General features: G+C 36.4%; 8 protein-coding genes across 11 annotated transcripts in view; 5 read left to right on the top strand and 3 right to left on the bottom strand.

Moving 5' to 3' along the window:
- Positions 1-755: 755 nt before the first annotated feature.
- On the bottom strand, positions 756-1,425 carry Sec61beta (Sec61 translocon subunit beta). The gene is made up of 3 exons (XM_088037189.1): positions 1,251-1,425; positions 1,004-1,197; positions 756-951 (listed from the first exon to the last, which is right to left on the bottom strand). The coding sequence occupies exons 1-3, from the start codon at positions 1,251-1,253 to the stop codon at positions 864-866; spliced, it is 285 nt and encodes a 94-aa protein (XP_087893315.1). The 5' UTR covers positions 1,254-1,425; the 3' UTR covers positions 756-863.
- Positions 1,426-1,437: 12 nt separating this feature from the next.
- LOC148174172 (uncharacterized) lies at positions 1,438-3,525 on the top strand. Its single transcript, XM_088037188.1, has 2 exons — positions 1,438-1,659; positions 1,715-3,525. The coding sequence occupies exons 1-2, from the start codon at positions 1,537-1,539 to the stop codon at positions 2,741-2,743; spliced, it is 1,152 nt and encodes a 383-aa protein (XP_087893314.1). The 5' UTR covers positions 1,438-1,536; the 3' UTR covers positions 2,744-3,525.
- A 237-nt stretch (positions 3,526-3,762) lies between these two features.
- On the top strand, positions 3,763-9,484 carry mxt (Eukaryotic translation initiation factor mextil). Of its 4 annotated transcripts, none has more exons than XM_088036028.1 (11): positions 3,763-3,867; positions 4,064-4,209; positions 4,280-4,392; positions 4,440-4,646; positions 6,680-6,869; positions 6,954-7,025; positions 7,430-7,490; positions 7,538-7,811; positions 7,862-8,042; positions 8,399-8,601; positions 8,652-9,484. In XM_088036028.1, exons 2-11 carry the CDS (start codon positions 4,092-4,094, stop codon positions 8,748-8,750), a joined length of 1,518 nt encoding a protein of 505 aa, XP_087892154.1. In that variant the 5' UTR covers positions 3,763-3,867; positions 4,064-4,091; the 3' UTR covers positions 8,751-9,484. The 4 variants fall into 4 exon arrangements, with proteins under 4 accessions (XP_087892154.1, XP_087892155.1, XP_087892153.1 ...); XM_088036029.1 differs by having other exon boundaries at positions 3,768-3,883; positions 7,862-8,036; XM_088036027.1 differs by having other exon boundaries at positions 3,768-3,883.
- Positions 9,485-10,384: 900 nt separating this feature from the next.
- LOC148174170 (neuroguidin) lies at positions 10,385-12,644 on the top strand. Its single transcript, XM_088035786.1, has 3 exons — positions 10,385-10,528; positions 10,802-11,312; positions 11,365-12,644. The coding sequence occupies exons 1-3, from the start codon at positions 10,520-10,522 to the stop codon at positions 11,730-11,732; spliced, it is 888 nt and encodes a 295-aa protein (XP_087891912.1). The 5' UTR covers positions 10,385-10,519; the 3' UTR covers positions 11,733-12,644.
- Positions 12,625-13,660, bottom strand: LOC148174169 (uncharacterized). The gene is made up of 3 exons (XM_088036797.1): positions 13,341-13,660; positions 13,181-13,301; positions 12,625-12,840 (listed from the first exon to the last, which is right to left on the bottom strand). Exons 1-3 carry the CDS (start codon positions 13,658-13,660, stop codon positions 12,625-12,627), a joined length of 657 nt encoding a protein of 218 aa, XP_087892923.1.
- A 26-nt stretch (positions 13,661-13,686) lies between these two features.
- Positions 13,687-17,150, top strand: Caper (RNA-binding protein 39-like protein Caper). The gene is made up of 6 exons (XM_088035785.1): positions 13,687-13,924; positions 15,194-15,252; positions 15,301-15,838; positions 15,907-16,173; positions 16,223-16,575; positions 16,630-17,150. The coding sequence occupies exons 1-6, from the start codon at positions 13,871-13,873 to the stop codon at positions 16,916-16,918; spliced, it is 1,560 nt and encodes a 519-aa protein (XP_087891911.1). The 5' UTR covers positions 13,687-13,870; the 3' UTR covers positions 16,919-17,150.
- Positions 17,151-17,966: 816 nt separating this feature from the next.
- LOC148174167 (uncharacterized) lies at positions 17,967-19,394 on the bottom strand. Its single transcript, XM_088037448.1, has 2 exons — positions 18,695-19,394; positions 17,967-18,635 (listed from the first exon to the last, which is right to left on the bottom strand). Exons 1-2 carry the CDS (start codon positions 19,109-19,111, stop codon positions 17,988-17,990), a joined length of 1,065 nt encoding a protein of 354 aa, XP_087893574.1. The 5' UTR covers positions 19,112-19,394; the 3' UTR covers positions 17,967-17,987.
- Positions 19,395-20,679: 1,285 nt separating this feature from the next.
- Positions 20,680-22,719, top strand: part of mib1 (E3 ubiquitin-protein ligase mind bomb 1) — a 181,315-nt gene continuing 179,275 nt past the window's right edge. The window contains exons 1-3 of the mRNA XM_088037413.1: positions 20,680-20,876; positions 20,927-21,928; positions 21,982-22,590. Of these exons, the coding sequence (XP_087893539.1) occupies positions 20,760-20,876; positions 20,927-21,928; positions 21,982-22,590 (1,728 nt within the window). The 5' untranslated portion in view covers positions 20,680-20,759. The remainder of the gene's footprint in view (positions 20,877-20,926; positions 21,929-21,981; positions 22,591-22,719) is intronic.

The raw sequence follows: 22,719 nt of genomic DNA, 5'->3' as shown, positions 1-22,719 counted from the left end.
ACCTCCAGATTTCATCGTTTTGGGAGTAAAGCAGCCAAAGTTCTGAAATTTGATAAAAATTAGTAGAACTTTCAAAATAAAAAATTCTAAAAATTGTGTTTCTTGCTCTAAAATTTTGAAATTTATCACAGTTAATAAACAAGTCAAAATTAGTAAAACCTCCAAATTTCATCTTTTTGGGATTAAAATAGCCAAAGTTACGGAATTTTACAGAAATTGGTGGAACTTTTTGGCACGATTTAAAATAAAAATTTCTAAAAACCGTATTTTTTGCTCTAAAATGTTGAAATTTCGCAGTTAATAAACAAGTCTAAATTAGTAAAACCTCCAAATTTCATCATTTTGGAATTAAAACAGCCAAAGTTACGATAATTAATAGAAATTGGTGGAACTTTTCGGCTCATTTTAAAATGAAAATTTCTATAAACTGTTTCTGGCTCTATAATTTTGAAATTTAGCACAGTTAATAGACAAGTCAAATTAAGTAAAACATCAAAATTTTATCGTTTTGAGATCAAAACAGCCAAAATTATGAAACTTTTATTAGATTCGTAATTTCAAATAATAGTTTTGGGAAGTTTTAGATTGTTGCATCACAAGTTTTTAGATGATTCTACACTTATTGAATTGTAATAATTTTTTTTTTTGAATAAACAAATGAGTAATATTTCTTTTACTCAGTGCCTTAATTCCCTGATAACTATTTTTAGTTTGCCCACACAGATTGAGCAAGGTGCTAAGAACAAAAAATAAACTTTCTTTATAAAATATTTATTCATACCCTATTGAATGTAACAATATAAAACAGAATACGTGAAAATGCATTTAAATTAATAACGGAAGAAGGAATGATGATTTGTGACTTAAGATCTAGTATATTTTCCCCATATGTGTAACATAAATACAGAAGCAATGAAGAGTAGAGACATTACAAGAACGGGAACTGGTCCTCTGTAAACACGTAATCAATAAACTGTTGAAAGTATAATTAACAATAACTTACACTTTAATTCCTGGAGAGTCATCTGTGTAGAATCTCCACATTCCACCAGAGCCCTGGCCAGCCCTATTTCTAGGTGTTACAGTAGTGGTGGTCTTTCTCTGCCTAACGGTACCTCCGGTGCTCGATCTGGGGGCTACAGTCTTTGATGGGGATCTGCCCCCGGCACCTACAGAGGTTGAGCTAGCTGGAGCTGGCTAAAATAGAAAGTTTTCGTTATTTCTAACATAAACTTCATTCAGAAACTTACCATGTTGTAGGTTAAGGATGTAAGTTGTTCGAACTGATCGTTTCGGAAGCGACACGTGAACTATTTTCGCTCGTTTGAAGTTAGGGGGGCGCAAAGTGAAGACACGTCGACAAACGTCATCGACTTGTCACCGCTACCAACCTAACGGAGAAAACTGGTGACCGGAATAGAAGCGTCAGGTTGGCGATACAGTTGTCATTTGTTTTGTTATGCTGCGCAACGGGTTGACAGGTGACATTTTGACATATGATACTCATGATTGACATTTATACAAAAATTATAAATAATGTATTATTTGGCGAAATTCTGTCGAATTTGTATAAAAACGGGTGTAAAATTATTGGACATAAACACCGTCGACTTTGATTATGTGACATTTAGTGAGAAACTCGAGTTGTGCACGAAAATGGTAATTGTGTCCAAGGTTTTATGACACCTCTGGTGACCTATTGATTTTTTTCCAGGTTATCAATAGAGAAAGTTTATCCACACAGATTTGTTTACAATGCGTTAAAAAACTAAGGATGTCTTATGATTTTCAAAATATGTGCAAGCAGTCCACTAAAATCTTGCAAGGATACCTGACTGAACTAATTAGCGCTTCAAACAAAATTAGTCCTGAAACTTTTGTCAACTCTGAATTGAGAGTCACGCTAACGCCACTGGGGAAAAATGTGTTCAAAAGGAAGCGAATCACGAAAATGCAGCGATGTTCTCTCCTCAAAAAGTTGCTTTTATCTAGAAAAAATTCACTGCGAAAAGAGAAAGGCCCCCTTAAAAAGAAACGAGTTTCCAAATCCCCTCACAAGCCAGGTGGATTAAGGAATATCATAGAATTCACACGAAATTTCGATTTTGGATACAAATACGATGGAAATCACAATAACTGTGTCATGAGTGATGCAACTCCTCTCAGCAGATTAACGAATTTCACCAACACGTTTTTTGTTAACAATTTTGCGGAATTTAGGAATACAATTCTTTATATAATTGAGAATAAGGACAGTCTCTCTGAAAGCGACGACGACGATGACATGTTTGATTCCTACGTACCTGAACCAGGAGATCCAGAAGTCAAAAGTGAAGAAGTCATCGTGGAGCCAGACATAAAAATAAAAACCGAATTCGACTACGACGACAATGAAACCAACTTCTCATGTAACTACTATGTAGAAACTTCCTATAGCGACTCAGAATGCAAGAAGGAAAACTTCGAAATTGAAGACAACCCCATCGTTAAACAAGAGGCGATAGACTACGACGAGGAGCCCCACAATTCTGTACAAATGTTAGATAAGTTAGTTGGAAATTTGGGTCATCAGCGGCGAGCGTTTTCGCATCACAGTGTGAGGTGTCGAACTAGAGGAAATCCGTATATTAATCCAAAACTGAAACAACAGTTTTTATTTAAAAGTTTCCAGTGTGACAAATGTAACCGTTATTTCAAAAGTCCGGGTTATCTCAAAGCTCACGTTTCAAAGATTCATTCTTGAGCTTATCTTTGTTTAGGACGTTTCTTTAGCAGGGCGAGCAAAGCGAAAGTGGCGCCCTCTAAGGTTCGGGGAAAAACAGACTTTCCCGCCAAAAATAACGATTTTAAATTGTTTTGCACCACATCGGTGTAATTTAAGGGAGGAAAAGAATAGATAAGAGATAAGCAGTAATCCGTTAATTATATCAAATAACGTGACGATTATTTTCACTTTGATTTGACTGGTTAAATACGGTTTTAGAGAAATTCTCATTAAATTTGTTACGCGTTTTTGAGTGTTGTTGTTGAGTGAAAACGTGGGCCTTTCACTGTACGTACTAAACTATTGGTTAGGCTTAAAACTGCAGTAAAGATTTTGTGATTGTTGCTAACTTTGCTGAGGAAACGTGTTCCAGCAGCCGACGCAACGTAAAAGTCGGCTGCAAATTTGTACATAATTTCTTGTTTCTATTTATGGCTTGAGCGCATCTTGGCGTTTCCATTTGACATGTTATTGAAAAAGTTATATTAATGACTAATGTTAGATTTAAGCCTTTTTCAACGACTCTTTGTCGTCTTAATCCGAATTTATAGATGTGTGAGTAAGTGTAAAAGCTAGGTTAGTGCATCGTAATCAAAAATCAGTATTGCAATATTTGCCAAGCATCGAAATTTAATTACAACATTGGTGTCCGTTGTAAATTATATTTTTGATATTATTCAACATTTTACGTCATATATTGTTTACTTCGTTTGTTAATTGTTTTATATAATTTTTTATATATATTTTTTATTTTTATTATAATCTGGAAATAAAGCATTCATTTCGAGTCGATTTTTGTTTGAATTTGCCGCCATCCCGCCATCTTGGTTTGTTGCTCCACCGGAACCGCCTGGTGTGGACAAAAGGTCACGTATTCATAATCATACACAAAGTTTACGACTTCTAAAATAATTTTTTGAGACGTTAGTGTTGTGGTGATTCGTCGATTTATTTTTAAATAGCCATAAAGCCAGTTCTTTATTTGGAATTTGAATTTGGCGCTAGTGCGTGGTGACAGTGCGCATGCGCGTCGAAATTTCGCAGTCGCATTGCGTGCAGCATCGCAGCTGTGCCAGTTGCGTCTGATTTCCAATAAATAACTTGTAAGTTAATAACAAGGTAATTACATGTAATTACTATAACACCTTTCCAACGATGTAGATGGTAATGACCCCGCTAACCAACCCTCAACTTGCAAGAATCATTGCTAAAATTACTTCTTCGCTCAAAAGTTTTCACAATGAGTCACTCATTTTTTGTCCTTTTTGCAGTTCACGTTTTGCATTGTCGTTGTTTCAGTTAAAAATTTACAAAATCGAGAACGAAAATGTCTCTGGGCATCTCGTCCCGCCTCAAACACCCCAAGAAGCATGAACTGGTCAAATCGCACAGCCAGGCACAAATCCTCGCCAATAAACTCAGACAGGACGGGGTACTAGCGACAGGTACTATTTTCCACTTTTTGCTCAATCCTGACCTGTCTAAATGCGTTATCTTATCTTTATCTTTTTCAAGTGGAAAATGTACTCCAAGCTGTGGATCAAGTGGCAGCTTTACTTGCATCTAGTCTTACAGATCCCAACATCTCTTACAAAGACAGCATCATCAATCTGTGCCAACACTTGAAGGTAAACTCAAGGGAAACGAGTCGGTTTTTTTTCTAATTCTTCCATAGGTGTATGGCGCCTATTTAGAAATCCTGTACAAAGAACAGTTGGATCACGCATTTAAAATTTTTCGAGACAAAGCCCAGGACGACATCCGAGTCGATCTTCTTTCACGATTACACTTACTCGAATTAATCGAACTTAGAGCAAAAGGATGGAAGGGTACCGAAGTGATGAACCAGTATTACAGAAAAAAAGTCAACCAATATTCACAGGTAAAGATTGCAACACAATACATTATATAACTACCATATTTAGATCACTTCAAGGGTCTTATTTTGGTTTTGTTGCGTTAGCTTGCAGGTCATGGTTTGTAAAGGCACGTTCACGCGACTTGCACATGACCTGGCATCAGCCTATTACCATGCAATTCATAACAAAATTATTACATGGGCCTGTTTATTAGTACACAACACAGTTTTTAAACTTTAAATTTTTTTTATATTTTAAATTTGGCTCATGAAGCTGTGCTGGATTTGAAGGCATTTCGACCTATTTGTGTTAAACATTATTTATTTATTATTCGTTACCTAATAACAATAAAAAAATGATTATATTAGTTTCCAATTGAAGTTTTTTAATTACCAAATGGTACTGTATTCATGTTGTTTAGGACTCTTGTCATAAAGGAAAGCAAAATCATTTCTAATTGATTTTTTTTATGTAAGATGCACGTTTAAAAAGTATTTTCCTACGACCCCATATGAAATATATAATGAGGGTTTATTTGCTCAAGTTTGCACCCTGCGATAAGAACAGCATCCCTAAACAGGCCAGATGTTTCGTCATAAACGACAAAATACCGCAAACTGTCCGGTTGCGGTTGCCGTCTAATTTTTATGATTTTATGGTGGCTCAGACCAACTTCGCTGAACTATAACTAGTAGGTTTACTGTATGGTACAAAAAAAAAATATTTATATTACGGAAGGTACATTTTGTGTGGCATTTAAATGTTTTTATTTAATTTTGAATAATCTGAGTTTATTATTGTAGATAAAACCTTATCTTGCATCACTTTTTTATCCACTTCAGAATATGTATTACAAATCGAGCTACGATGTGGTGTTTAATCATTATTACTTGGATAAAACGTTCTATAATACACTCAATAAAGTGCAATAATAACTATTCTTAAATGAACGAAACGGCAATTCTTATTTTTTTATAGTTGTCTGTTTTTTAACCCAATTATGCAAACTCCAGCATTTGTTATCTATCTGTTCTTGGTTTGTATTTGAATCCTATTAGAATCCTCTTTAATTAAAATGTCATGAAATGAAACATCCATGATTTGACACCGTTGCGTAGTCAACCGAAATATCAGGGACTAACCATGAAAAAAAAGTTTATTTAGAATGACATACAGTCGCGGTCAAATAATTTTGGACATCACATTTTTTCATTTTTGAAAATTGATTTTATGAAATTTGAGGTACCGGCATTTGTCAAAAGTGATAATATTAAAAATTTTGTTATAAATGCGTTAAAGGTGCTCTACATTTTACGACAAATGACTTTGACGTCCAAAATTATTTGACCGCGAATATATGTCAGGATTTTTGTAAGTACCAAGCGCCAGCGACTTTTGAGATAATATTCATATCTTTGTCTTGTCTTAAAAAAAAAGAATTTTTAATAATTGTTATCGCTAATGTTGACATGACAGATACGTAATGCTGATAACAATGAAGGTGAAAAAGTGCCACTTTATTCACACTTGGAATTAATCAGAGTTATTATAATGAATGGCAGGTGTCAAAATTGCAATTGCATTTTTTATGTTTTTGGTCTGTCGTTATCGCGATTTGAAACTGACGCCTGTTTGCAGTGAATTTAAAGAACGTGACGTTTCAGTTTAGTAAAAGAAAAAATTACATGCTGATAATAAAATTAACATTCCAATTATAACAAAAAAAAAAAGTATAGAACTATTTTTAGCATGTAAACGTTATTTATAATGTATGTAAAACACCAACTTCCGGAACTTGTTACCAAAATAATAATTTTCTTCAATACACTTTAAAAATAAACAGTCCCATAATTTAATATGTGTATAAACAGACCCTGGTGTACATAATTAAATTGCTAGTCCTTCTTCAAACATAATAAAAGCATAACTAGGAATTAGCGGTTGGATTTTAAGATCACTTAAAAACTGCATCGACGCAACTTTCCGCTTCTAACTTGAAACTCGCAGGCATTCTATCAACTATTGTTCTTATTTTTCCATGTTATGTTTTCTATAGATCGACATGTCTGATTCCGCGACTAGCCTTAGCGATTCCATGTGTTCCATGTCGATCTCTACATCTCCGCCACTTTTGGGGCCCGGTGAGGTTCTTAAACCGTCGGGCAAATTCAATAAGCCGACTCGAATACCCGGTAAGAAGTACTGTAAAGACGAAGTGGTTATCAGGAACGCAGATTCTGGTAAAGGTAAGTTGTTTCACCATTACCGTACCAAAATAACAAGTATAACCGAATTAGTGGTTCATAAAAAAAGTTGTTTGTTATTTATAGTAATGGGTATCAAAGGAAGGCGTGTTCATATGATCGAAGAGCTTAGTGAAACGATCATTTCGTTTCAGCGAGGTAAACCGCTTCAAACACAATGCTCGCTTGTCTTTTTTAACGATTTATTTCGCACTAAATTTATGTTTTTTCTCAATGGTTATTGTTTAACTTGTCCCAGAACTAATTCTCACGAGAGTTGTAATAAAGCAAATCGACAATTTGGTGTGGTTGGCACATGCCAAGATTTGAATAAGTATAGGTAAAACTATAAATTTCAATAATAGCTCCACAGTTGTCGATCGGCTTAAATAGTGCTTGATCGTCACCATTCATTATTAGTCGTAATACTCTAAACAGGGCATGATTTTAATATCATCGTATGTGTGCGTTTTGTTTTCAAATCGTCTTCTCGAGTTTTGAACAGGAATGGCTTGATTTCAAGTCGTTTTCGGGCAGTTTTGTTGATTTATCTTTAATTACAGTCAATCCTGGTGCTAAGGAACGACTAGTTCAGATTACCGGCGCTAATGAAGAAAGCATCAAGTAAGTTGTTTGTTGTTGGAGGTGTGGTGTTTACGAGGAAGTTTCAGTCATGCTAAACAACTAATTGAAGACACCATTCGACGAAATGCTTCGCCTGTCAGAGAGCACGAGATGGCTGTTGGGGGCCCTTTAACAGGTTCCAGTTCGAGCATCAACTCTTCTGCTTCGGATGATAGTGCTTTACCATCATCCGCCAGAGCATCAAGAGCGTTAATGCACAGTTTGAGCACAAACGACGCCAATATCGGCGAATACAAATACAGCGTAGTCACCGGTGGTTATACTATCAAAATTACCGGTGATAATCTCGATTTAGTTCGAGTAAGACGTAGTTTTGGTTGCGGTGACGGAACTGATTGGCTTCCTTTCAGACGAGCAAATTGGTTTTGGAGGAGTATTTCTCAGGAGAACCAATCCACGAACAATTTTATAGTTTCGATAGTTTGCCACAACCAATTGTCGCTGGGGTGGAGGACGGACCACTGTCTCCACCCGAGTCTATACCTTCACCGGGGGTCATTACCAATGGCCAAAGCGAGGAAGCAGGTAAAGGTTAGTTGACGATTCACACAATACTTCATTTTGTAGTCACTGTGTAAACTGGGATTGAAATAAATTCTTTTGTTTTTATGTCATTCTTTCGATTTAACACCTCTAACGGGGGTACCAGCCAGCAATAAAATTGTTTGTGATGTCTTCTTGTTGTAAATTTATTGCGTCTTGTCGTTGTGATTCATGACGAGTCACTCACTGAACTTTCCAAAAAAACAAAGGACCAACTGTCGCACTTTGTTGACTCATTTCGTGTTCATTTTAGCGTTCTAATTTTACAACTGGATGATTTCATCTTGGTTTAGTTTTAATTGGGTCTGGGACCCCCTCCTTTTTAACATTCCGACTCTGTTTAGACACGAGAGTGAAACTGCGCAAACCCCATATGCCCATCGAAGACATAATCAAGGGTAAGACGACAACGAGCGAACTCATTACCAAGTCCAACCTGGTGTACACTATCGAATTCTTGGCTCATTTGGCCATGTCACCGTTATGTTTAACGGTTCCGACTGATTGGGAACGAATCTCAAGAGAGTACCCGTTTTTAATCCGCAATGTGAGTAATTTTTTTGGTGCGAGTGAAATAATGAGTTAAATTTGTTGCAGACTGTGGAGACTTTTGACGCCAAACAGTATCTGTCCAATCGTACAGGTGAACCAACTTGCGTCCTTAGCGCCGATGATGTCGATTCGTCGGAAGTTTGACGAAAACCATAACTAGAAACGAGTTTTTACTGAAGCAAATTTTCAGTTTCTTTGTATTACGAGGTCTACTTCTTTTCTTCGGGCTCAATATCTTATTAACTTAGGGTAGCGAACAAAGGAAAATATGAAAAAAAGTTTTATACTCTATGGATAGTTGCCTATTTTTCGTATACAGTTTGTAACAATTTTTTAAAAAAATGTTTGATGTGTTGTTTTGTGACAAGAGTTTAAAGCTGTTGGTTTAGTAGAAGGATATTTAAATAACTTTACTTAAGATTAAAACACAAAAAAATACAAGACTACTTATTTTTAGTTCATGTGACTGACTGTACTAATAATCTCTTAGCGAAATCATCTCAGACTATTTAATTATTATTTATTCATGTGATCATCTACATACTATCATAAGAAGGTTTCTATGTGGAAATTTGTAGAACTGGTATAGAATAATGACAGTAGTGATATCTGTAATGATTTCTAAGCTGGAGTTTATTGATGGATATGATACTCATAATTTGAGTATTTAACTAGGTATTATGTTGTTTTTTTTTTGTTGAGAATTTTTTTATGTTAGTAACCTTTCTGGTCATTTCGACTGTTACCTGCAACGTGAAAGTATTTGTTTTGTTTTTGTTTTTTTAATTATTATTATTTCATATAAAAATTTAAATGTTACTTATTTTGTGCTTCATGTTTAATAAAGTTTATTAAAGAATATAAACATTTTTGCATAACCTGCTTTTCATTTGTCTTCCCAAAAGTCCAGTAACAGTGCTACATTTTAAATTTGGAGTTTTTATTACATTTTACATTAATAAGTATTTGGATTTTCTTTAATGTTTTAAAACAAATAATTAATAGCAAGTCTAGTGAGGACCTACTCATTTGAACGATGAAATTTGTTTAGAATAAAAAACGAAAATTGTAGCAAAGACGTGTTCAAACCTGTGACAAATTGCAAAAATCGAATGTTATTTCGTTTGGTAAAGGAAGTTTGTGGTAAAAAAGTCTTCGGGATTCATAAGAACTTTGTTGTTCCAAAAAGAGAACTTTTGTACTAATAAAACACATAATGAGAGTTTTTTTTTTTGTTGAAATAAATTTTGTCGGTTTTTAAGTAAAATGTATCAAAACTGTTCGAAAATTGGGTAATTGGTGTAATTTGACGTCTCCAGCTTATTTACTTCGCTTATTTCGATGCTAAACGATAATTTCTCGCCAAATTCTCGCCGTTTTCTAGCATGGATTCGCAAAGAAGAGCTCAAAATATATGAAACCACCAGTTTTTATCAAGATTCAACGACTGAGTCGCGAGAAAAGAGCAAAATTCTTAGAGAAATCCGCTTATTTCGATGCTAAACGACGATTTCTCGCAGATTCTTGCCGTTTTCTGGCTTGGATTCGAAAAGAAGAGCTCGAAATTTAACGGCTGAATCGCGAGAAAACAGCAGAAATCTGCACGAAATCAGCAAAATTCTTAGAGAAATCCGCTTATTTCGATTTCTCGCAGATTACTTCGTATTTACTCAACTTTGGGCGAATTTGCTGCAATAAATTTGAGATTATTTTTTCCATATTTCAATTTTTAAATGTTCGCGCATAATTTTTCAGCCGCGCGTAGACAGTTCTGTCACAAACATTCCCCCACTCTTCCAATATCGTTGATCAAAAAAGCTCCCTTCAATATAAAAGTTGTGCACGTGCTGAGCTTATTTTATTAAATTTAACTATTGTTATGTATTTTTAAGTGACAAAACCGACGTATCAAAATGGTTCAGGTACGTATTGAGTGATTTCCGCCGAGAAAAATGGTGAAAAGAGCCGGGAAACGCGTATTTCCAAGTGTAAAAACTACCCTTGATTTTTTCTGTCAAGCTTTTGATATAAAAGATGGCGAACAGATTTTTATGCAAATGGACCCCATTTTTCATCTCGATGAAATTTAATATTTTTTCTAAAACGAAGTCGAGGGTTATTAAACAAACGTGGCATGACCTAACCTAAAACTAATGCAAAATAAATAGTTTATTGTTATTTTTCTGTAATTTCAGGCACCTGATATTGGCATCGGGCACCGAGATTTGCCCCAGGCGCTCGTTTTGTTGAACGAAATGAATGTTAGTGCACAACATGTGGCTTCTTTGGTTGACAATATGATCCAAAAAGTCAGAAAAGGAGAATTATCAACGGATCAGGGTCTTAGTTTTCTAGAAATGAAATATAACATGTTGTTAAGTTATTTAATCAATTTGACTTATGTTGTTTTGCGGAAATGTTCAGGGGAAAAAATCGAGGGGGATCCTTGTATTGATAGGCTCATAGAAATACGAACTGTATTGGAAAAAATTAGACCCATTGATCATAAACTGAAATATCAAATTGATAAACTGGTAAAAACTGCCGTTACGGGAACCAACGCCGATGATCCAACAACGTTTAGAGCCAATCCTGATAATCTGATTGACCAGTCAGAAAGTGATGAGGAAACTGAGAAATCCTCTGGAGAAAAAACTAAAAGTGATGTCTATGTGCCACCAAAATTGTCAGCTGTTCACTATACAGGTAAGAAAATTGAATACGACTGAAGAATCTCATTAAAAATTGTTTGTCTCAGGTGATGAAACAGCACAAGAACGCACCAAACGTCTGCAAGAGCGCTCCAAAAAGCACATGCTGTCTTCTTCAATAATGCAGGAATTGAAGGAGGAGTACCTTGACGCCCCAGTTGAGGTGTCTCAAACAAGTCGCGCACAGCAAATCCTGTCAAAACAACAGAAGGAAAGGGAGGAGTATGAGGAGGAGTACATGACCAGATTACCTGTCAGCAAATCAGACAAGCACAAGCGGCGTCAGCTGACGACGTTGGGGGGCCTTGGTGACGAAATCACCGATTTTGGTCCTTCCCCTAGTTCTAATAAAAGGAAAAGGAAACGTCCAGTTAAATCAAAAGGGAAAAGTTTCAAAAGGAAACGTTTTCACTGATTATGTTGAAATTGAACCAGTACTGTACTGGTTTAATTTGTATTAAATCAAGAGCTTGAAACCCCAGTTGCCTATGGTGACCTTATGATTTTAAAACTTTTTCTCATTGTCAAATTCAAAATTGTGTAGGTAATTAGGGTTAATGGAAATTGTGTTCTTTGTTTTTTGTGTATTAGACATTTTGGCATGCACTTTGGATGTTCTTTCTTATTAAGTTGGTTTATTGGTTATAGACGTCGTAATATAGACTGAAAGTATTTTTACAAAATGTTATCAAACTGTTGCTCTACATTCTCATATTTAAGAGGTAATACAATGAGACATTGTTTCACGCTTACAAAAAAAATAGTGTGAAATGTTAAATACAGACTGTAATGGAACAGTAAATTAATTTTTGTACTTCAACGTAGTTTCTGAAAGTATTTTCTAGGGCTTGTATTAAATCCGCGGAACTGCGTTAAGTACGTTCCCAATTGCCTTGTACAGGTTATATTTATCGTTGTTAACGTTAACCACAGTTTATTTTTCAGACTGGATTATCGGTTGTTAAATAATTAAATCTACAATTGCAGTTTCAGTTAATTTTCATGTTGTTATTAACCATTCATTTATTGTTAATTTTGTTATGTTGGGTTTACAATGTTGCTATTTCTCATGGCGTTTTTGTCTTGTCTTGTGTTTTAGTTGTAGTGATATGTTATTAAACTAGATATAAAAAATGTATTCAGTAGCTCATGTCCTTTGGTGTACTCGTATTTCGTAGAATGTTTAGGTATGCTACTGAAATTGACAAAAATTCTCAGCTCAAAAAAATTAATAATGTATCGTCTAGGTTATAAGTTTATGGCTTTAATCATTTTCTTTTTCATCTTTATTTGTAGACATGAATTTTTTAATATATATTTTTTTTCTTATTCGTTGCTGTTTGTTCCACATTCGTATATTCTGCAGTGTTGGGGTTGTACGATCTTGAACGAAAGCCTTTATGCTTATTTAGTTGACAAGTTACAAAGTGGAAATCTTCATCGTAGAATTTGTGGGGGCTGAGGTGGGGCAGTTCGTGGTGATATTTACGGTTCTGCATGAAGGGGATTTTAGGGAAAGCCAGCTGAAAAAAAGGTTTGCAATATCCATTTTTTTCTACATATTTCACGTGAAAAAATTAAGGTGATTTGAGCTTTAATTTTGTGTAATTTGTAAGTCATTTAAAAAGAATAAAATGCCGCAAATATCTAGAAATTTCTCCCCTAAATTTCAGACTAATTTTGAAAAAATATTTTTTCCTCGGCGCATCCACCATTTTTAAAAAGGGATGAAATTTGTATTGAACAGAGGAATTGATCGGCTAGATTTCCTGATGTGTAAAGTAGATTATATTGGCATTATTATCTTCGTTTAAATTTATAATTGCTGGTAGAATTTTTCCCAAAAAGGAAAAAATTACTCACTCTATGCATCACGTATGGGCGTGGAAGCCTGTAGCTGTGTTGCATTGTGGTTACAAACTCATCTGCACAAACTTGGGGGCAATTTATAGGAGGTTTATATTCACTCAAACACTCGGCGTTTCTGAAAATTAACATCAAAATTCCTCTTAAAAACATTTACGCGTACTCATTATAAGTGTAATAATTATCTATCGATTTGTTAAGATTCGCTTTTTCTTTGATAAAAACTTGCTCCAGCATATCTCTCGTGGTTGTACGAAACGAGTTGTCTCCACAAGTTCCCCATCGATGATAATGGGATAGAAAGTGATTGACTTTTCCTTGACAAAATGGATCGACGTCAATAGGACGAAATTCTATTAGATCTTGCCAGTTTTCGACTTTAACTCCTGTGCAATATGAGTTTTTCGTATAAATAATCTGCTCTTTGCGGCTGTGAGTTAGTAAAGGTTTTGGAGCTTCGTGTCGAAAAGGTGGCATTTTCTACGTTCAAACTTGGCGCGTTCGTTAGGTTGGCAACATGATTTATGTTGGTAGCGCAGTAACGTGAACTATTCTAGAACGTTGCCATTTTGTCGTGACGAAACTTTTCTTGAATTTGTACATCGAGTTTCAAGTCAATTGGGGTCTCTTTGCGTTGCTCGTGTTTTTAAGAAGTTTAGAACCTAATTAAAGTGATAATTGCCCAACATGGCGGAAGATTTGGACGTTGAGGCAATGCTGGAAGCCCCATTCAGAAAAGACGTAAGTAGAGTTTATTTTAAGACTTTCTCAATTTGTAAGTTTATTATTGGTGGTGGCAATGTAAATTGAGGGTTTTTTCGAGTAGTTTCTACGTGAAAGCCCTCAGTTTGCATTGTTTTTCTTTTTGATTATTGTATGTTATGGCTCTTACATCACTTCCTAATTTTATATTTTAGACGTATGAGGTTTATTTCGGGCTAACGACGCCTTCACGTAAACAACTCAGGTACTGAATATTCTAGGTTAAGTCTATAATTATATTTATTTAGGGTGTTTCGTTATTTCATAATGTAGGTCGGTCCCCGTTGGCCAAATGACTGCGAAACGAACTCATTTTTTAGTTCTCAGAAAAATAGCATCAATCTGTTTAACAGCGTTGAGGGTCACGTTTGAGGCAATCATATTTGTGACAAAATTTAATCTTTCCAAGTCAGTTTTTTGGCCAGCGGCTGCAGTCATCGTAAATATTTAGCTTAACTTTTCGTGGTTCATATAATTTGTTTGGTTTTTGTATATCGTGTTGCTGATCGGTAATTTCTCGCCATAGGGCTGCTGAATGGACTTCCCGCAATCACCATCCTGACTTCTACCAATCAACCGATTGGTAAACGCCTCATTTTAGTATGACACAAAGGTGGACTTGTTGGAATGTAAAACCAAAGTACATACATGTTTTTTTATAACAAAATAAAGTCAAATAGTCTGAAAAAACAGTCGTTGGGTCTTGGCTATAAGAACTATTTTTGCACGTTTTCTGTTAGTTTCTGTTTTTGTCTCTACCATGGCCAAGGCTCAACAAAACGGCCTAAAATTGACAACATTGCAACTTGTTTGCATGTCAGTCAAGCAAATGAGTAAGGATTTGGTCTTATTCGGTGTATTTTTTCAGAAGTATTGATCTGGATCAAGTTTTTCCGCCACGTTCCTTTGTTAAGTCTGCACGACGGTAAGTCTAGTTCCGGCTAGACGACTGTTAAGTTTCAGCTCTGCGAAATTAAAACGGCAACACACCCCTCATTTATTTTAGATATAGGCTAATGAATTTACGTAATTACAACCACAGTCACTCTCACGTTTTTATGAGAAACTCATTATTTAATAACTCATTACGTAAAAACGTGAAAGCGATGGAAAAAATAAATTGTAAAACTATTTTTGATTATAAATGTCTGTTTGAATCTGGTAAGTCAAACCTATTACAACACAAATAATTAATGCAATTTGTTTTCGCCACCTGCGCGGTCCTCTTCACTTTGTTGCTGTTCGTAGGAAGAAGTTAATGGCAAAATCAGAGAAAATGGAGATTCCAAGAAACACCGGAGTTCAGAGTAAGTAACTTTGCCACTAATTCAATCTTCTACTAATAAAAACCTTAGTAAGAAACGTCGTAGCTCAAGTCGGAGTCGTCGAAGCCGCAGCCGGTCACGGGACAGACGCCGCAGCCGCGATAGGGATCGCAAGAACAGCAGAGACAGGATACGTTCTAGAGACAATCGTCGATCGAGATCTAAAGACCGAAGATCAAAATCAAAAGACAAAAGATCACGATCGCGAGATCGGAAAAGCAGATCCAAAGATCGAAAGGACAAGCGAAGACGCACTCGCAGCAAGGAACGCAAAAGATCCCCTTCAAAGAAGCGTTCTCTTTCCCCAGTGGGTAAATTTGGCAGAAGGGGAAGATCTCCAATTGGACTTCGGTCGAATTCACCTGTTGAAGAGCTGAGCCCCGAGGAAAGAGATGCCAGAACTGTCTTTGTTATGCAGTTGTCACAGAGAATTCGTGCTAGAGACTTGGAGGAGTTCTTCAGTTCTGTGGGTAAAGTGAGGGACGTCAGATTAATCGTTTGTAACAAGACTAGGAGGTTTAAAGGGATCGCTTATATCGAATTTAAAGATCCTGAAAGTGTAACTTTGGTAAGTTAATGGTTTATAGATATTGATCATAATACTCGATATATCGTACTATGATAATGTTTTTTCAGGCTTTGGGTTTATCAGGTCAGAAGCTCCTTGGGGTTCCTATCATAGTGCAGCACACCCAGGCAGAGAAAAACAGAATGGGCAATTCCATGCCCAACTTGATGCCTAAGAACATGACAGGCCCGATGAGATTGTATGTAGGTTCCTTGCATTTTAATATTACAGAAGACATGCTTCGGAGTATTTTCGAACCATTTGGAAAGATCGACAATATCCAGTTGATAATGGATCCGGAAACGGGGCGATCCAAAGGTTACGGATTCATAGCGGTATGATAATTTGTATTAAAAACCGAACAGCCCTAATCTCCTTTTTTAGTTTCATAATTGCGAAGACGCTAAAAAAGCTTTAGAACAACTAAACGGATTTGAATTGGCAGGTAGACCTATGAAAGTCGGCAACGTAACGGAGAGACTAGATTTACAACAACAAGGACCTTCCATCTTGGATTCAGACGAGTTGGATAGATCAGGTATAGACCTGGGTGCTACGGGGCGGTTGCAGTTGATGTTTAAACTGGCCGAGGGAGCTGGAATGCAAGTACCACAAGCTGCCGCCAACGCTTTGAGCATAGCAACGGGACAGCCGATCGTGCCGCAAGTGCAACAGAACTCGACACCTCCTATTGCAACACAATGTTTCATGTTGAGTAACATGTTTGATCCTGCAACGTAAGTTGTACATTTATTGGTCGTTGACTGTTAATCATTATTTGTTTTTTTCAGTGAGTCTAATCAAAATTGGGACGTTGAAATTCGCGATGACGTCATAGAAGAATGCAACAAACACGGTGGTGTTTTACACGTGTATGTAGACAAAGGGTCCCCTCAAGGGAATGTGTATGTTAAATGTCCGTCGATTGCTACTGCAGTTGCGTCGGTGAATTCGTTACATGGACGTTGGTTCGCGGGACGAGTTATTACAGCTGCTTATGTCCCGTTGTTAAATTACCATTCTCTGTTTCCAGACGCCATGTCAGTCACGCAATTGTTATTGCCATCCAATAGGAAGTAGTTGTGTTTATCCAGATTTACGTATTGTATTGTATCAATATTATTATTTGTAATAAATCTGCATCCTGAATGTAGGCATTTTATAACCATCACAACAGTGACTTGTAGGGAGTAAGTCAGAGGGAAAAAAAGGGTTCATTCTTTTGTCAATATTACATACAAACATTGTAAAGATCATTACAAATTTATTTGTATAAACTGAGTGGAATAAATTTACTTTAGTTTTTACAGTTTTTTCCTTGTTTTAATTACCAATTATTTTCTTATTTCCTACTTACATAAACAAAATACACTCTAAGGCCCGAATTCATAGTCAGTTCCCAAGTCTTTGCTTGAGTCGAACTTAATGAAGTCGAACTTATTGAATAAGTCTGTCTTATTCGGAGTACTGTTTCATAGTTGCAATATAAGTATGACTTGATTAAAAAATGCTTGTTTCTTATTTCTTGTTTAAAATAAGTTTTTTTTGATTAAGTCGCGAAATAAGAAGACGTTTTGTACATCGACGTGAAATAATTTGTCAAATATAAAAAGACTGGTCTATAAAATTTTACCGGAGAATTGTGCAGTGATTCCTTAAGGGAAATCGCTTTGTCATATTGAAATCGAGGCTTATTTGGTCTTATCCTAGTTTAGGTACTCCATTAATATTCATTTTTTCACTCATAGATCAGGAACAACGATTTCGCGCATAGCAACCATCACCGGTAACTAAGGCTTTCGAGCACTAGTGCGGGAACATGCACGCAAAAATTTTGCCATAGAAGCCATATAGAAAATATCAGTTACTACAAATTTAAAGAAACACGCATTGGGATCCTCTTCCCCTAATATTTATTTAAATAAGTTAACAAATTACAAGAAAATTAATATTTTTTGAGAAAAAGTTCATCAGCGCCATCTATTAGCAACTTAATAATTGTTGCTCTTTTGTAAAAACATAACCTCAAAATAACATTAACAAGTTTTATGATTTTAACGATTAATAAAATTAAGCTTTTGTGAAACGTTTTATTTTACAAATACTCAAGTAATCGATGTTGGTCATCAAGTAAGTATACTCAGTACTTTTAATTTTTATTATTATAGATGTTTATGTTGAATGTGCAGTTGCTGCACGAAGCAAACGACACACCAGAAACTCCAGCAGTGTTTTCAGTTCTCACGGCGTTACTAATATTGTACGAATTGTTGGAATTGGATCTTACAGGTTCCGTGTCTGTCAAAGTGTCTGCTACTTCTATTTTATTTTTTAAAGAATCTTGGATATATCCCTCCGCTACTGCGGAAGATTTCCAACCACCATGTCTTTTAACGGCTAGAAAGTCAAGCCCCTTGTTTGCTAATAAAGTAGCACTGCTCCTACGAAAACAATGGCCAGTATATTGATGAGGGTTTGGAAGTTCAAGATATTTGGCGATCAATGATGGAATTTTCCCAATGGTGTTTATACCAATAGGTAAATTTATACATTTTCCTGCACGATAAGTTAGAAATAGTCTCCTGTTGTCAGTCACAACTTGTAGTCTTAATTTCACAAATTGCTTTATTATTTCGACCCATTCCCTTTTGGTTATGGCAAATTCCCGTTTAACCTTAGTTTTTGTTTCAGGAATAGAAACCAAAATTATGTCATCTTTAAAGATAACATCACCAATCATCATCTTACAAATTTCTTCTCGGCGGCAGGCTCCAGAAATTCCCATAATCAAAATCGTCTAAAATATAAATGTTAAATTTTTGAATGTAAATTTCTGAATAAAGACAAACCACTCACTTTCATCAAAAAATATTCTTTGTTAGGGGCCTCTGTCAAAAATTTTGTAATATGTTCTCCTTCAAGTATTTGTGACTTTTTTGGAATGTGATGTTCCGTTTTCCTTTTAAGAAGGGCAAGCAATTTTGGATATTTCGAGATATCTATATTCTTCTTAATATTCAAGCAAGATCGTATCATGCTATAAATTGGCCACAATGTTTTTTTAGTAGAACCTATTTCTTCAAAATAGGCCACCAAGACGTTTTCAGAGTAACTTTTGATCTTTTTATCTTCGCACCATTTGACAAACTGAGAAAACGTACTCTCATATCTGGGGCGTGATTTTGTCGGCAATAAATTGTTTATTGCAGCTGTTGCCGCACTTTTCACTTCGGGTGGTGTACACTCGAATTCAAACTCTTCTTCCGAAGACATGGTACAAATCAATACAAATCTTTATTTTTGAACTTTTTGCTTGACAGAATTGACAACTGTCAACTGGAAACTTCAGCGACTTGATTTTTTATACCAACAAATGCGAACTATATATGATGGCGAAAATTTGTTACAAACTTCGTGCAAAAAATGTTATACAAGAGACGTGCGGGAATAATTTTGCCTGATTCGTGCGACATTCCTTCACTCGTGCGCGGGGCGCACTCGTGTTGAAAGAGTCGCACTTATCTGCAAAAATTGTATTCCCGCACTAATCATGTAAAATACTATTTCTTTAGTTCTACCTAAAAAAAGAAATACCATTTTTCAAAATGTTAGGTAATAAACTTATCCTTGAACGAGAAAACATGAAAATGTATTCATTATGATATGCATTTTGTAAAATACTGTTTTTTGAGATTTCTGACGTTAAGAAAATGATAAATGTTAATTTATACAATGTATACTTAAATATAATCTTTTGACTAATTTGGTACACTTTTTTGCTTGCAACAATTACAGTCGACTGTCGATACTTCTATTTACTGAGTACTTTAATTTAGCGAGTTTTCTTTCATTTGAAATCAGTTTTATAATTTTTTTTTAAATATATACATAAAACAATAATTAAAATGATTTCTCAAATAATTATGGCAAAAAGATTTGTAAAGTAAAAGTCTCTGTTTGAATTATTATCAATCAATTCTTCTCGTTTCCAAGAAAAAATTGTTTCAACGAGTAATAAATTCAGTTTGTTCGAATTATACAAGAGGCCAAGCGTTTAGTTCGAATAATCGGAAAATTCGAATTATCGAGAGTCGACGGTACTATCGCATCAAAGTGCGTTAGATTAAGAGATCTAAAAACTTAAGGAATGATAACATGTTTAAGTTTTTAATTTTCATAATTTCATAAGGCATAACTAAAAAAATAATTTGTATTTCCTAATGTAGCGGTTGTAAATTTACAGGAAATTTCAAAATCGTAAGTGCCTGCAAGATTTATGGTCCGCATTTAGAATGATAATACAACTTGCGATAATGTGGACGATTCATCTAACTATAAATACAATCGACTAAAAAGTTTTTAGTTAATCGATTTTGAAGAACAATAAATCAAAAAAAAAAGGAAAAGAATTTTTAAAATTTTTTTCTGCTATTTAGAATTGTCTGCATGATCAGGTTGGTACACTGTTGATGCGCCATTTTTGATACATCCTGTTTAAAAAAAAAATAAGAAATTCTTAAGTCGACCTATTGGTGGACTTGGCCAAGTTCGACTTATTTATCAAATAAGTTAGGAACAAATGCTTAAGTTGTGACTATGAAACCGTAGTGCATAATAAGTTTCTCTCCGAATAAGATTGACTTCATTAAGTTTTTTCAAATAAGAATTACTTGATTGGCGACTATGAATCAATAACATCGTCTTAAGCACGCAAATAAGATCGACTTGATCAAGCAATTGCTTAAGCAACGACTATGAATTCGGGCCTAAAAACAAAGTTTGCGTCTTGTTTGTTCATAATGTGAATTTTCAAAAATTGCGCCTCTACGTTGGCAGCACTGCGCGTCAGCTGTCAATCTGTCAAACCGTAATGTCAACATTAACTACCCTTCAATTTTTAAACTAAACACAATAATAATCAATGGAAATCGCCAACGCTGTGGGGGCAACCCCCGGGGTGAACCGCACTGCTCGTGTGATGATGGAGGGTGTTGGGGCGCGAATAATCCGAGGTCCCGATTGGAAGTGGGGCAAACAGGTTAGTTTCTACATTTTCCATCCCTTATTTCGGTAACAAATTTTTTGTAGGACGGTGGTGAGGGCCATGTGGGTACAGTTCGTAACTTTGAGTCACCTGACGAGGTTGTGGTAGTTTGGGATAACGGGACTGCTGCCAATTACCGCTGCTCTGGACAATATGATTTAAGGATCCTAGATAGCGCCCCCACTGGTGTTAAGCACGAGGGCACAATGTGCGACACGTGCCGTCAACAGCCAATTTTTGGGATACGTTGGAAGTGCGCGGAATGCAGCAACTATGATTTATGCTCAGTTTGCTATCATGGGGATAAGCATCAATTACGGCACCGGTTTTACCGTATTACGACTCCGGGGAGCGAACGTGCGTTTCTTGAAACCAGGCGGAAGAGTAAGAAGATTGCAATTCGAGGTATTTTCCCGGGGGCGCGGGTTGTTCGTGGTGTGGATTGGCAGTGGGAAGATCAAGACGGGGGTAACGGACGCAGGGGTAAAGTCCAGGAGGTCCAAGACTGGTCAGCCGCAAGCCCTAGATCCGCGGCATATGTAGTGTGGGACAATGGTTCAAAGAACTTGTACAGAGTAGGATTTGAAGGAATGGCTGATCTGAAAGTTGTGAATGATGCAAAAGGTCAGAACGTGTACCGAGATCATCTACCCTGCTTGGGAGAGCAAGGACCGGGGCGCTCGGGGCCTCCAGGACTAAAAATCGGCGATCAAGTCAACGTCGATTTAGAACTAGAAATTGTTCAGTCTTTGCAACATGGTCATGGGGGCTGGACTGATGGAATGTTTGAATGCTTGAATGGAGTTGGAACTGTCGTGGGAATAGACGAAGATCACGATATCGTTGTTGCTTATAGCAGTGGAAACAGGTGGACTTTCAATCCAGCTGTCTTGACTAAAGTTGCGACTCCAACAAATTCAGTCGGATTTAATGAGACACCTCAGCAACAGTTTGCTGTCGGAGACATGGTGCAAATTTGCTCTGACATGGAACGCGTGAAGATGCTTCAACGCGGTCACGGCGATTGGGCCGACGGTATGGCTGCTGTAAGTAAATCAAAGCGAACAAATTCATTGTTACTCATAATTGTCACTTCCAGACTCTCGGAAAAATCGGACACGTCCAGCAAATCTACAACGACAACGATCTGAAAGTGGAAGTCTGCAACACCACTTGGACATACAACCCTCTTGCCGTCACCAAAGTCGCTAGCAAAGACGGAACAATGCACGGAACAACCAGCGGCGAACGTCTAAGCGCACTGTTAAAAAAACTCTTCGAAACCCACGTCTCCGGCGACGTTAACGAAGAACTTGTTAAATTTGCCGCTAACGGCGATGCTCAAAAATGTGAGGAAGTCCTCAAGCAAAGCAATACTTCGGGAGCCGGCATTGGCCCCGACGTAAACGGAGTCTTTGCAGGACACACAGCGTTGCAAGCTGCCAGCCAAAATGGCCACTTAGAAGTAATTACTGTCTTATTACGATTCCACGCCGACGTTGAGATTGAAGACAAAGACGGTGATCGCGCCGTTCACCACGCTGCTTTTGGTGATGAACCAGCTGTTGTCCAGTTGTTGGCACATGCTGGGGCTGATTTAAATGCGAGGAATAAACGGAGACAAACCGCTTTACATATTGGAGTTAACAAGGGTCATTTGGGAGTAGTCAAGATGCTGTTGGACCTAGGATGCCATCCAAGTCTTCAGGTAGGTGGAGATTTTTATTTAAATTGGGTTTTTAGCGCAAATCTATATTCATGTTTTATTAGGGACGTTATTAAAACTTTCTGGGCTAGATTGCAGATCTACATGCAAACGTAGACTTTCTATCTTGCG

The sequence above is a fragment of the Gnatocerus cornutus genome, chromosome 5 (genome assembly GCF_029298725.1).
Source record: "Gnatocerus cornutus isolate USDA-ARS CGAHR chromosome 5, icGnaCorn1.1, whole genome shotgun sequence".
Lineage (NCBI taxonomy): Eukaryota > Metazoa > Arthropoda > Insecta > Coleoptera > Tenebrionidae > Gnatocerus > Gnatocerus cornutus.
This window is presented reverse-complemented; position numbering and strand designations above follow the sequence as displayed.